The sequence below is a fragment of the Drosophila mojavensis genome, unplaced genomic scaffold (genome assembly GCF_018153725.1).
Source record: "Drosophila mojavensis isolate 15081-1352.22 unplaced genomic scaffold, ASM1815372v1 contig_36, whole genome shotgun sequence".
NCBI classification, from domain to species: Eukaryota; Metazoa; Arthropoda; class Insecta; order Diptera; family Drosophilidae; genus Drosophila; species Drosophila mojavensis.
In genome coordinates, this window is record NW_025318858.1 from 7,364,785 (window position 1) to 7,380,373 (window position 15,589).

General features: G+C 33.6%; 1 protein-coding gene across 10 annotated transcripts in view; it reads left to right on the plus strand.

The window, feature by feature from the left end:
* Positions 1-15,589, plus strand: part of LOC6576252 (mitogen-activated protein kinase-binding protein 1) — a 64,473-nt gene that overhangs the window by 34,978 nt on the left and 13,906 nt on the right. The window contains exon 1 of one of the 10 annotated variants that reach the window (XM_015165062.3): positions 10,877-11,042. The exons of 7 other annotated variants lie outside the window; for them this stretch is intronic. In XM_015165062.3, coding sequence (XP_015020548.1) covers positions 10,977-11,042 — 66 coding nt within the window. In that variant the 5' untranslated portion in view covers positions 10,877-10,976. Of the gene's footprint in view, positions 1-10,876; positions 11,043-15,589 lie in introns of those variants that run through there. 2 more of the 10 variants (XM_015165065.3, XM_015165067.3) reach the window with 2 other exon arrangements.

Below are 15,589 nucleotides of genomic sequence, written 5' to 3' on the forward strand. Positions count from 1 at the left end.
ATTAATTGAATACACAAATATGTGAAAATTCCATGCTTGCAGCTTTTGCAAAGATAGATCAAAATTATTATTGTTATTATTATTATTATTATTATTATTATTATTATTATTATTATTTTAAATTATTATATTATTATTATTATTATTATTATTATTATTATTATTATTATTATTATTATTATTATTATTATTATTATTATTATTTTAAATTATTATATTATTATTATTATTATTATTATTATTATTATTATTATTATTATTATTATTATTATTATTATTATTATTATTATTATTATTATTTTTTTTTTTTTTTTTTTTTTTTTTATATGAGCTATGAGTTTTCTATTTGTCTATTTTCATATTTTGCTATATGAACTATGGTTCCTGTTAAAAAGGAATATCCCTTTCTAGCATTGCAATTAGCGAAATCCTTCGCAGTATTTAATTTCGATTTTCCAAATACATCATTCAGAGCCTGTTTTGATTAAAGCCTTTGACCACACAATTATTTTCGAAAAATACTATTTAATGAACACTTAGCCACAGCCTAATCGCGGTGCAGTTTGTGTCGTGTTTAAGCGCTTAATAACAGAGAGGGTAGCCACGACTCTTGGCAATCATTTGCCATAAATGTGAGAAATCGAGTGTTTGCTCTAAGCTCACTAAATCTGTAGATCGATCTGACTAGCTCAGTGGGTCCAGCTAGCACATTGCAAACTGGTTCCAGCTACTCTCTACTCCAACAACAACAACAGCAACAACAATAATGTTGTTTCACTTTTCACAGCGAGTAGGCCAAAAGCAGGCAGATTTTCCTACTTTGTCTTAGAAAGGAAATGTTGTGACTCGACCTCCATCTCGTCCCTCTTACTCCCACCAACTTGTGACACTTTCTAACATGGTCCTTTCTTTTTGTTTAAATATTTAAATATTATATAGATAATATATTTAAATATTTATAGATAATATATGATAAAAGCCTTGTTATTTGCATTTTTATTTAATATAATATATAAATATTAAATGTAATATATAAAAATATTGATAATAGAAACTGTTTATTACTAATTTTCTTATTGATAAATTTAAGGAAAAATATTTTACTTTTATTGAAATAAACAGTCAAATTTTAAAATTCAATATTTGCTAAAATATGTTTCTACACTTTCAAATGTATTTTGAAAATTGTCAAATATAAAAACAAATTTTCAGTTACATTTTTCAGATAGTGCCAGAGCAGATTTATATACTCTTACATAAAATATATTTATCAAATAGTTTGATGGCATTTTCCTACTTAAGTTTTTGCCGTGGAAAACCAGACTCGGCTGCAGACTGGCTTGAAACAGAGACTCAACTGTTGCTGTTGGTTGTGTGTGTATGAGTGTGTATGAGTGTGTGTTAAGTGGAGCGGCTTTTGGGCATGCAACGAGGGCAACTTTGGCTTTTTGGCAGCTTGGCTTGGTATCGAGCATTGGGCGCTGTCGCTTTTCATTCACATATAATTTATGCAAAGCTGCCGTTAGCTTGAAAAGGGAACCCCACTGCACAAGACTATAAATATACTTATATATAATTTATATATATGCATGCATCAGCGACAAACGTGAGATAAAACAATGTGTCGAGGCAAGTCGCGGCAAATCGTGGCAATGGTAGCAATGTTTCAGTCTAGCCAAAGCCATTTGGTTAATGTCTTGCAACTGCACTGGCTTTTTTATGCATGCTGTCTCCCTTCCTCCTTCGCGTTCGCTCACTCTCAGTCACCCACGCTAAATAGCGACCCACAGCAGCTTTTCAGTTCAAAATGCATTTGCCGATCGCATTCGTCCATTCGCGCCAGTTGAGAAAGTTGTCTCTCACACAGCTTGAACTGTTTTATAAATACTTTTGCAGCTACTTTCAAGTTGTTGGCCGTCAATGTATTTGTATACCCTGCAGATATACCCAATATTAGTTGGGTATATAATACTAGGCATATGTATATCAATATCTTTTGTTATGCAGCTATCTGGGAGTCGTGTGTACCCTGCCCGCTGAAGAAATTTAAATTTTGGCTAATACTCTTTCTTCTTTTATATTACTCAAGTGTTTGTTTGTAGTTTTATTGGGCTGATCTCGTTGCTAATTTTTGTGCATCGATGTGGAAAACGCTGTCCGCTTTGCCGGCAGCTAAATAACATAGTAAGTTTTCCCTTTTTTTTCTATTTCCATTTTCCAACTACCACCTCTATGTTGGCGCTTCACGCGCACTCACCCATGCTGAAGGCCTTAGCTACTCATTTTCTGGATTGTAGTTTTCAAGTGAGACAAGAAGACGACTAAGAGGGGGGAGGAGGAAGAAGAAATGGTGTTGTGCCATTAGCTAGATTTGTGTTTTAGCTTAGTTAAACAATGCTGCAAACACCTTGAAGTGAAGCTTCAAAAGTTTGAAATTTATAATTAGAGTAAAGCATCATGAAGCTACATATTTTAAATATCAAATTAATCAGTCTATTTCATCTCAAGTAGTAGAGCAGGAAGGTGAGTTTTGAATGAGTTAAGTAGCTTGAATTAAGTGTTTTATTTAATTGAAAATTATCTTTTCTCTGCATATTTAGAAATCCAAATTTTTAGTTTTTTAAAGAAACAATTTTTTTTTTATTTCTGAAGCAAATAAATAAATATATTAAATATATTCTATTACACCTAGTCAGATATGGAAGCAAATGATAAATTGTTAACTTATATATGTTAAATATGTTAATCAATTAATAATTTAAATATTGTTACACTTAAGCTAAGGGCATCAATTAACTTTCCTCATTTTTGTTGTCCTGTGTCGTGTTTAAACATATTCAATTATGCTTCTCCTTGATATATCTGCTTGGGCAGGTACACAGGTAACATGCCATTAAATCTAATGATATAGCACGTAAAAAAGTCTAAATGAATTTCTATAGCCATTTCTTAAGAAGCGCTGCGCTATGTTCTATGAATACAAATTCTGGAAAAATTCTGCGAAGACACACTTTTAGTAATCGCCCAAATACCTAATTAGAGTAATGTTGTGCGAAGCAGTTAAGCAACTTAACACATATATATAAGGAGAGGGAGAGAGAGAGAGGTGTATATATAGATGTATAGCTGTGTGTAAGCGTTTGTCGATCAACCAAATGCGTGAGACATTAAAAATGAACGAACGGTAAAATTCAGTCTGTGGGTGACCCCCGCTAAGCTCGCCGCAAACCTTAACGCAACCCAGACCCCATTAAATGTAAACTGTTGCACCACGTTCAGCTCTTGTTGTTGTTGTAGTTGCTGTAGTTGTCGCTCGTTTTTTTCAAGGCGTTGTTTCCCATGTACTGGTAGGCACGACACAACCTACCTGGTCATAAAACAATGCAAAACAGTTAGACCAACAAATGACAGTGCGACAACAGGCAGACAGCGAGACGGAGCGACTGACGGACGGAGCGACAGCTCACACACATGCATCAAATTCTAAACAGCTGTGGACACACAGCAAAAATCAGGCAAAGCTTGAAATGTCAATGAACCGCTGTGCCAAATGACAAAAACAAATCAACTTGGAGTGCATTTGACAGGCCAAGAGATAGCCTGTAAATGTGGTAAACTATCGTAAAATATCATTAACCTATATCGCAAGCAATTAGACGACAATGGCATTTCATATGATATTGGAGCATATTTTATATGTATTTTAATACTATATATCCCATACATAAACATGTCCTTAATTTAGATTATGGAACATTCTAATATCTATTTTAATAATATTGGACAATAAAATGCAAAACATGTGACCAAAGGCTTAAACATAGAAGTAGAAAGGCCTTGACCCAATGAAATCCTATTGAAATCGAACTACGATGTCATCTTTTTAATCTATGTCCTTAAATGTAATATTTATTTTGTGTATTTATTATTATTATTATTATTTAATTTTTTTATTTTGTTATTTTATTAATATTATTACCTATTTTGTATTTATAAATTTTTAGTGGCAACTCAATCTTTCTTTATATGTATATATGTATATTTAAATGATATGTTTATATTTATATACTTATACTTCTAAACTTACTAAATGTAATACAAATGTTATTTGCTTTCGAATATTTAAAAACACATTTCACCTCATTTCTGCTCTCAGTTCATTCGCCTAATTTGTTTACTTTTTACCAAAATAGATAAATTTAATGATTTAATGCATAGTTGTTAAAGTCACAAAGGAGCGTCGCTGGTTCGATGGTCACTTTTCGTACATTTACAATCGCATAATTTACAATAAGCATAATGTAATAAGTCTTGGCAATGTATTTGCTGTATATGCCGTATATTTATTCATATTTGTGCAGCATCAACAGAGATTGCCTTCGCTTTTGACACCTTTCCGATAGTTGAAGTGTGCTTATACCCTGTTCTTTTGATAACTGGGCATGCAGAGTGTGGAGTAAGATGTAGTTGTAGTTGTTAGACTGATGAGTTCATTGTCTCACTTGCTCTATCTTGATTTCAATATAACCTTTACGATCAAATATATATTTATCATATATAATTCTTGATCAAAGACTATACATTATCTCACTATCATTATCATTGTAGTATATGCCATGCATCATATACAAAAATAAATGTACTTTTACTATAAATTTCTTAACATCATTACACTTTATTTACATAGTAACTCATAGTCGATCAAACTGCTTTTCTATCATGTTATTCCAAAATATTGTTTTGTGTGCTCGCAAAACAAAATTTGGTTTTGAAACCAACCCATATGATTAGCACTTGATTGATGTAGGGGCACTCCTATATGTTTCATGTCGTGTCTCAGCCTCTATCTGTGTGTGTGTATATGCATATATTTGTATATATATGTATGTAGTAGTACTTAGCTACCGTTCAGAAACTTATTCGACGCTCGACCATCAAATGCATGAAAAACAAAAACAAAACATTCACGGCAAAAAAAAAAAAAAAAGTTAATTGATTTTGAAAACAATAATCAATTTTGACAAAGTATAGATATTGACAGGTTTCATTAATAAATTGCTCTTATATAACCGAAGTTACATCTGCTCAGTATTGAGCTCAAGCACTTAAACTGTGTGTTTAGCCTCCTAACAGAGTTCGGTGCATATGCATATATGAATTGTTTGCCAAGTCATGAATAGGCCAAAGACCATCATTTAATACTAATTATTGTTGTAACATACACTGGGATAAATATATTGTATTTTGTAGTAAAAAAAAAACACTAATTACTTAATAACTAAACTTGTTTTTTGTATGTGCTTGTAGATCTATATATGCCCTATATTGAAAATGATAAAAAACGTGGTGTATGTTAGTGTTACTTTTCATAAGTGATTGACAGGCAATCGAAAAGGGAGCTTATGGAAATTTTTAATTACTTGTAATATAATAGATAAAAATTGAACAAGCTGGAAATGCTCGACTAGGAGATGCCATGAAGCCTGTGATTAAAACACCTATGCAAACAGACCTGGCAATATATGTTTTCCATTGTACCAAGAATTTCTGCTTATAATATAAATGTTAATAAATTCATAGAACATATGGAACTAATATGTCGTAAAGTCAATTTGTTGTACTCATAGAGCATCTGCTAGTCAAGCATATTCCAGCTCGCTTCATTCTAACATTATTCGCCTATATAAATCTATGTACATCGCGTTGTGATTGTGTTCAATCAGTGATTGATTTATAAATTAGTTGCACGACAAAAATCGCAAACTTAGAAAAGATTTCAAGTTTTTTTTTTTTTTTTTTTTTTTTTTTTTTTATTAAGCTTGGTATTTTGAAAATGCATTTCTAATGAGGTGGGACGAGTCGATTGTTTTTATATCCGGCGGCTCTTGGAGTAGCTCGTGATCTCAGCAAATGATGTCAGCTTTACTTTTGTTTTTTTTTTTCGCTGTTTGTGCTTCAAAGCAAATCTTGATTCCTGTTTACTCTTTGATTTGGTGTGATTTTGCAATTGCGCAACAGCGAATTCAGAATGGATGCAAAATCTAAAGATCTAATTCGATGTTTGATAAATCCTCTCTTCTCATATGCTGTCATCATTATTTGACTTTGAGAGAGACTTTGACTTAGACTTGAATGAAATCAAGTCAGAGTAGAATTGAAAACATGTTAATATATTGTTTATTTACATTAACAATTTAACAAGGAAACTCTTCCTATATGCCACATTATAAATAAATTATTAACAAGTCTCGGCTAAACCTTTTGAAATCGAATACTCAAGAGATTAAACAAATATTTTGAAAGGCCTTCGCTGTGCCATATGCGGTTTAGGTGGGCTTTGAAATAATTTTCTTTTAACGATATGCTGATAGTTTCATAACGATAATTAATGATCTATTATAAATATATAAAATTTATTATTTATGCAGCGAAGAGTAGAGAAGAGAGAAGATTGAATGAAAAGAGAATTCTGTATTGATTAAAAATGTGAGCAGAAGAGAAAAGAGATTAGACTTTAAATATACATATGTATATATAATTATATTACATTTCTAGATTCTTGATACTTGTTGGTTTTTTAATGCCTCGTCACGCACTGCAGCAGTGATTGTGATTTGCATAGTGGGCAGCTCAGACACCTGTTGTATTTTTTTTTTTTTTTGGCACAAAATTCATTCTGTTATGCGTGTTGTGCTTCAACAACTCGACTTTGGCTAAATTTATTCGAGTTTTCCACTGACTTGCAACGTGGGCGGCCCTCGCTCGAACTGTGTATGTGTGCGTGTGTGTTTATGACGTCTGGACATTAGTCGAACTCCTCTGCAGCATTTAGTGGCATATAAAAATGTCTATAAAATGCATTGATAATTTTTTCTCTCTATAATTAAGTATTTTAGAGCAACCCAACATGTGGTCGAAAATCGTAAATGGAAGCTGAGCTCTTATAATTATAATCCCCTGCAATCTATCCGAATATTTGTAAAATTGCTTGTACAATCAGCGATATAATCGTTAAATTTCAAATAACTACTAAATAGCAGTTGTTTTAGAGGAAGTTTAGTTTAATCACATAGATTTGACAAGAAATACTTATATGGAAACGGAAACATTAGAAATAATTGTTGGATAACTGAGATCACATACAAAATTATTGTTGCAGCTCTATGAGAACATACGTCTCTGCTCGAGGTCTGTAGCTTATACAATAAATCATTTTATTATATTTTTAAGTATCTAAAAGTAATATGTATATGAATCCCCTGGCAAATCACGTGAGAAAGACTTTTAATAAATACCTTGATATTTATTTATAAATGTAGCAAATTAATTGCAATGACAAATCATCTTTTTCGTCTCTTATATTCTCCTTCATTGAGTAAAATTGTATAAGGAATGTCTACAGGGTATGTAATCAGATTTTTTATCTTCTGATATGACTATTGTAGATCTGATAAATTAAAGTCAATGCCGAATCATCTCTTGCATCATCTACCATCTCATTAAGAATGCAATCTCCCACGCATAAATTTTTGAATAATTACAGGGTATATAATCAGCTCTCTTTCTATCGCATTCTCTCTCATCCAGTCTATATGCATGGCCTTTGCAATAAATCATTATTTATTAGAAATACCTACATAGCAGTCATATTGACAAGCCATAAACCTTTGACAATAATTCAATTATATTATATGCTAATAATAATATTAATGACAAAAGCGTCATTAGACATTTCAACATTGTTCACAAACGAAACCAATGCAACTTAATTGCCCGAGCTACAGACAAAGCAATCTGCAAGTCGTAATTCGCTAAGCCACGTAAATGGCTTTACTACATACGGAACTGGCCCACAACTTTTCACGGTGTAAATCAAAGGAAAGGCAAAAGGCAAAACAAAACCAGCCCAACAACGACAACAACAGTAACAACAAAAACAACAACAACAACAACGACAACGAGGCTGCATTCATTTGAATATGCGCCGCATGCAGTTCAAGCTATCTGTCTATCTATCTATCTAGCTGCCTAGCATCTGTCAGAGCCGCTGCCCGTTTGTAACTTTCCCCCATAAACAACAAAAAGACACATACTTACACACATACACACACACACACACACACACTCTTAAGCACAACAAAAATTTGTTTGCACTATTGAGTCTCGTCGCTCGGGTCTCAGCCGCTGGCTCAATCTGCTCTTAGTCAACGTAGTCAAGTGCGTGGCTGTCTCCATAGTTGCTGTAACCCTCTCTCTATCTCTATCTCGCTCTGCCTCTCTTCATTAGACGACGGGCATGTTAACAATGCATTATATTTGTCCATTCAACGTTGCATTGTGTGTTTTTTTTTTGCTCTTTATGCAAATTGATTTTCTTTTTAACCAACAAAAAAAATGAAGAAAAGTGCATATGGATCTATGAAAAGAAAAACATTTATTAAAATTAGGCAACAAACTTTGATTGAGAAAATATGTTATATTTTCATGAATTATATAATTTTTTTGTTTTTGCTGTTCAAAACATTTCATGAAATCTATGATTGGTGTGCAATAAATTGGGTTAAGGCAATGCGCTTATGAAACTGTAAAATCAATTAATCAAAGCCCATCACAGCTATAAAATTATTATAATATGAACAATATTTTATAGTGCTATACTCTGCCGACACAATGCATCTGATGCACCCAACACTAGAGGCCTTTCATAGCAAGTTTATCGAGCCCTTGAAGCTAAAGCTACTATATGCAAAAATATGCATATGAAACTGCAGAACTCTATTTCCCGAAAATACTTTTTTTCACATTTGACTCCAAGGAAAATTATCGCTTACTATTACACTCGTTGTCTTATTGCAAATATTTGACATTTCTATTCGTAATTAAGATTGATTATATTATAAGAACAAGGGGATACAATTAATCACAGTCATTTTAGTTTTATATTTATTAAACTCTCAAATAATAATAATAATTAATAATAATTATTATCATGACTTTTAATTTAAGATTAATAAATTTGACTAGTTGCTAGGACAGATTGCCCAAGTCATGTAAAGTCTCTAGATAGGCTTCATTCTCAGACAATTTTTAATTTCCTTGCTAACTTGTTGCTTCCAATTTGATTTGTCAATCAACTTTCTTATGTATCAAGCATGAACTCAATCAAGTTGAATATGCATTGTCGTATAATGAAATTCCGTACGAACTACTTTAGCTGACGATGTTTTTGATACGACCTTGTTATAGTCCCGGCCACTAGACTGCATAGTCATTCAGGTATTATTCTCTTTTTGCGAAATCTAACCCACACTTGGATTCTGTTTTTTACTACGCAGTTGCCACCGTTGACTATCAAGCAGATAGTATATGTATATGTATGCTCGTATATATCTAGCTATCTATCGGATGCTATTTATTGTTCGTTATGGTGTCGGGTCTGTTCCACTTGTTTGGCTTGCTGCCGATGCTGCTGCTGTTCTGCTGCTGCTGCTCTGGTTGACTTCCTCAGTTGACTGGCGATATTTGAGTGCTCTTGTTGTTGGCTTTTGCCCAATTCTGCGTTTGTTTACAACTTTGGCGCAGAACACGTACGCCTACAATTCGATATGCTTTGATTTGCTAATAATTTATTGTATTTAGTGGGCAGCGCCTGTCGACCAGCGAAACAGAATCCAAGTCCCATATATATATATATATGATATATTAATATGACTTTTAGCATACTTGGTAGAATGCTAAGCTACCCTATTGACTAGCAACTATATAAAAGTTTTATTGTTCTAACAATTATTAATGCTTTTAATTGTTTTTTTTGCCTCTAGCTGGCATGAGTCGTCTCTGTCGCAATCTGAATCTGCAATTTGCAATTTGCGATTGTCAATCGAATTGATATACCTTGGAGGTAATACTAGAATGCCAAACGTGTGGCAATATAGTTTGAGCAAATCAGAAAATCGCCCTCGGTCAAGCGATCGCGCCTCGATTTGTTTATCGTGCTTTGAGTGCAGTCCACGCCCCGCCGAAAAATAAAAAAAAAAACTCGTTTTCAAAACATGCAAATTAAAGAGCGGAACTCGTAGCTCTAAAGGCTGTGACTGAAAGTCAGCTCCAGCTCATATAAGTATTCATGAGCTACACGTACGCAAAGAGCTTTCAAATGCCGTCTCTCAAATATCCAATCGCCGTATAGGCCGAGAAGGTGGCATGACAGCTTTGAGTCTCTCTCGCTCTCAGTGTGTCGCTGGCCATATCTCTATCTCGATGACGATGTCGTGTTGTACGCGGCTAGAAATCTCAGCAGTTTCATTTGAGTCGCGCTAATAACGAAACGTATCTAATAGATTCGCAACGAAAACGGCCGACAACAACAACAACGATAATTACAAAACAACAACAACAATAAGATTGGAATAGAACGGGTCATCGAGCAAGCATTAAGAATTTATTTATTAAAGCAAAAGAACACTTTTGCAGCGAAACCAAATCAAGAAAAGTGAAACGAAAATACGAATTTGAAATGAAAAAAATTATATTATATTTTAGAGTGTGAATAAAATGGAGAAAATTAAGCCAAAGTCTTCAATATAAAATGGCCAAGTGAATCGAATTACCGAATAGCTAAAAGTCTCCTCCAAAATACGAGCGAACCACAACGACCTTGAAAAAGCGGCAACAACAACACAAACACAATTTTAAGACTAGTCATTGAGTCACAGTTGAAAACAGTGCAATATAACCGAAAAAGTATTATTTATTGAATATAAAATACAGAAATTACAAAAACAAATCAACGAATTTATAAAGTAGATATATATTATAAATAAATGTATGTATATAACTGAGAAATTGTGGGCGTCTCTCTCTCTCTCACTCTCTGTGTGTGTGTGTGTTCCACTTATATTAATAAATAAATTGTAATTAAGTACAACTTAAATATACGCCCAAGTTTTAGTCAGTGTTATGCATTATCAGACAAAATGTTCGCCCCACGAAACTCGTCGCCAGTTGCCGCCTATGGCAAGGAGGAGATAGCTGCCTATGAGGTAAATTTGAGCATAGCTATTTCTAAATTTCTAAAACTTTATTCCATGTGGTCAACAGCAGCAACAACAACAACAAAAAGTTGGTAATGAGTTTTTGTGGTTTGGTTCCGTTTGTCTATCGAACCAGTCCATGTATCCATGTGTGTTTGTGTGTGTGTGTGGGCCAGCCAAAAGCCATTCAAATAAACTAATGAAAAATTGCAAATATTTTTGTGTATTGCTGCTGCCGCAAGTAATTATGGGCAATTAGTTGTTAGTCATTGCTGATAGCTAATTTACTCAATGTGTGCATCTCGGCAACTTCTAAGCCGAAACGGAATGTGGAGACAATGTCAAGGAGACTCTGAATACCATTTGAATCTCTTTACGGAGAGCTAGCGAAAGGCTGCCAAAAAGTGGCTACAGGCCAGGCATAAGGCATAAGGCATTTCGCTCACGTCCATTGACACAAACATATACATATATATACCTACTATATACGTAGATATAGATATATGTAAAATGCTGTGCGCTGTTTGTTGATGATTTATGCGCGCGTTTGTGCATGCTAGTCCGAGCACCAACAACATCGCCGGCCAACGAGCGCAAATTAGAAATGTAAAAAACGTGTCCACCGAGAACGTTGTGAAGAAAAGCATAGGCAAAAAAAAAAAAAAAAAGAGTTATAGTTGGGTAAGTTTGCGCGAGTCCATTAGTGACGCACTACGACATACCTCGCACTCAGCGATTTGCAAATATTTGTGTGAAGACGAGGCTTCTTGATATTCTCTTTCTCTGGTTGTTCTGAGAAGAAGAAACTTACAAAGAGTTCAGGAATTTCTTCGTATCGAATTTCATAGGTGATTGCACTCAGTTAGGTAATATATGTAACCTATATACACATAAATGTAAATATTTAAAAGTTTTGTTACCTCTTTGCTAATTGACTGACAAATTCTTAGTTTCTGTCTCAACTTATTGGCGCTAATTACTTTACGAATATTCAATCATATATATGTCTAAATATATACCTAAGGATCAATTTAAATAACTAATTTGAACATACTTAATACATTTTCCAATTTTCTTTTTCCTTTTATCGATTGACTATGCTTCTTTTATTTTTGTTATCCAACAAAATCTGATAATTTCATGGTTATATTATTTTGTATAAATATAGATGATTTTATAGATGATAAAAATTAATGAATAAAGTGTGGCTTATTAAAGTTGTTTCCAAAAGGAAAAAAATTTAATATTGCTGAAATGAGCTTCATTAATTCGTATAAATTTCAATTTAATTTACATAATAATTTCATCTAATTAATATTTTGCTTTGAGTCATGTTAGCTTTAATTAAAACATGAATTATTTTACGTTATCTTGCTAAACAAACTTCTCAAGAATTCTTAACTAGTTACACACACACACACACACATAGATGTCTATTAATTGGTCGAAATTGCTGACACCTGTCATGCAAATATTTGAGTTCGTTGTCACGGAATCGAAAACGCAGCTTTTGATGTGATGTTGGGGCTGCGGCGGTGTGGGCAGCCACTCAGAAATGTGTCACCGGCCCACATGGCGTCGCATTCCGTCTAAGCCAAGACATCAGAATTTTTGGCACATTTCAACAAGCGCCAAATCTGCTTGTAGCCCCAGCCGCCGTCTCAATTGAAGGAATTTTAGTGCATTCAACTTGCCAAGCGTTCCTTAAGCGAATCAGACAAAAACAACTCTGAAGCGCTTAAGCGGCTTCGATTTGTCATAGCCATGTTCGGGACCCGAGGGGCAGCAGCCTTGCATTTGAAAAATGGGTAACATGAAGACAATCGACATCTTCCGCTTGCCGAAAAAAATTAAGTACATACTTTTGTTTTTTGTTGTTTGCCGGCTCGAGGTTAGACAAGTAAAAAATGCGAATGTGAGGCAGCATGAAGTTGTATTTCAGAAGAGTAACATATTAGTAAGCATAAAGACTATAAAAAGAAAACCGCATAACACTCTTACTTAGCCCCCTATGTAAATGTTGATATCGTCTTCAATAAGCTAGTCAGAAAAGGTAATAAATGTAAATTAACAACTCTTTATCTTTATGATTCGACAACTGTAACGAATTGACACTAAATTAGATCTTTAATTTGATGTTGAAGGCGGCGTGGGGCAGCTTTTAGGCTTGGCCTTAATGAGTTTCCTAAAACAGTTCTTTTAGATCATATTTCGACCTTGTGAATGGATTAGCATAAAATAATTTTTGATGCTATTCATATGAATGCTTTTGCTCTCAGCTATAAAACATTTTCATTATGAATATGCAAAGAAATTATTAAATTTTATGAGAAGGAATCTTCGCAGTCACTTCCTTATGAGTTTATTATATATTTGAAACATATAAGATATTTTAAGTAAAGTTTATTACACTAGGAGAAAGGTGATTTAATATTTCAGGCTGTTTCCTATTATGATAGTTTTTCTTATCAGTGAATAATGACAGTAAAATTTCGACGATAACAAAAACTCGTTTTTCTACTTGAATAAATCAATTTGATGTTGAATTTATTATTATTGATGATTTCTCTACTGTAACGCGGATGTCAATGCCCGACTTAGAAATACGGCGTAGTGGATAGAAAAGTAGATAGTAAACACGCTTTTCTTTTGACTTTTGCCCACCTCTATTGATTTCACTTGGCGATTTTCTAGCTGGGCTTAGAGTGTTTACAATTTCACGGCATATTATGATCATTACGAATGCAAATAGCTGAAAATAGCTTTAGAATAAACCGGTTCACAGCGACCTTTTGCATTGAGAAATATTTCGTAGTTGCGTTGGTGGCAGCTGAAATGTAAAACAAGCGATTCAAATACATACATAAATATGTACACAAATACGTATATACAGTACCGAGCAAAAATGAGTGAATGTTACAGAACTTTGACTTTCATCACGCATAAAAATTAAACCATACCAGCAAATCAACAAATTTTTTTGTGTGTTTGTTTATTAGTGTATTCTTAAAAAATACAAAAAAGTTGCAAGGCTAAATTAGCAAAATTCAAAAAATTAGAAATAAAAAACCGAAAAAATCCACATAAACTCAATTTTGCACGTTTAAAAAAAACTACTAAAAACTAAAAAAAACTAAACATTTTTAATATTTAGTCCAAAACCCTTATTAGCAATAATTTTGTTGACTATTTTTGGCATGCTCTCAGCCAAACTTTGAATCATTTCTTTCGGAAATTGGCTCCACTCCGCTTCTACGCGCTCCCATAAGCTGTCAATGTTCGTTGGGGCTGCATCATACTGTCCCAGCCGTCTTTTCACTATTGAACACAGATTTTCAATAGGATTGAAGTCGGGATAGGATTTATATATAGACTCTATATGTATGGAGCGAAAATTAGCTTAAAATTCAGCTTTCCTATCCATTCCTAAATAATCTTTACAGTATGTTTTGGATCGCCAACTTGTTGAAAACCCTTTCTCTGTGGGGACACGCACATTTATCAGTGAATTTGGGAAGATGGGTTTGAAGAATATTCATATAATCCTTCCTCTATGTAGAGGATCAACGTTCTACCAAGAGAAGCATCCCCAAACCATAATGCTGCCGCAGCCATGTTTGACGATTTCCTTTACATGATGTCGTTGAATGCGTTCCCCAGGTCTGCACCAGCAATATTGCTTTCCATATGATTGGAAACGGTTAAATTTTAATTCATCTGACATAACAACTCGTTTCCAATCATAAATGCTCCAGTTTTTGTGATCCCTTGCAAATTTCAAACGCGCCTTCATATTCTTTTCGGACAATGCAGGTTTGTTTTTTAACGAATGATACATATCCGAAGCCACGAATTTCTCTTCTAGCAGTCCATTTGCTAACATTTTTATTAATTGCTAGAGAAACACCCTTCGGTGCTAGCAGCTTGTTTTTCTTAATTTACGACATCATTAGGCGAGCATCAGAGCCCGAGAACAGTTTTTTGCAACCTTTGATTTGAGTTTTCGGAGTCAAATTTCGGCTGATTCAAAGCTTTTCGGCAATAATAAGCGAAGGAAATCCCTTCCCAGTCAGGCACACACCACTATTTTCAATGTCGACTGAAATTTTCCACATTTTAAAATTATATTTCACCAATTATTTTAAATTTGTTGCGAAAAGAAAATGTGCTTCAAATCGCTTTACAAATAAGAATATTAAAAGGACTAAGATAACGGTAAATCTACATGCTCAATCTACGACTAAGAAGAATACCCAAGGAGCTAAGTTATGGGGAAATCTGGATGATTTCGGCTGAGAAGAGAAGTAGAAGAGCCAAAGTATTGGCAATTATGAAACGTGCAAAATTGAGTTTATGTGGATTTTTTTGGTTTTTTATTTTTCATTAATTGAGTTTAGCTGATTTAGCGTTGCAACTTTTTCTATTTGTTAAGAACAAACTAATAAACAAGTATAAAAAACAAAATCTTAATTTGCTTGTATGGTTTAATTTTTATGCGTGATGAAAGTCAAAGTTGTTAAACATTCACTCATTTTTGCTCGGTACTGTATGTCTTA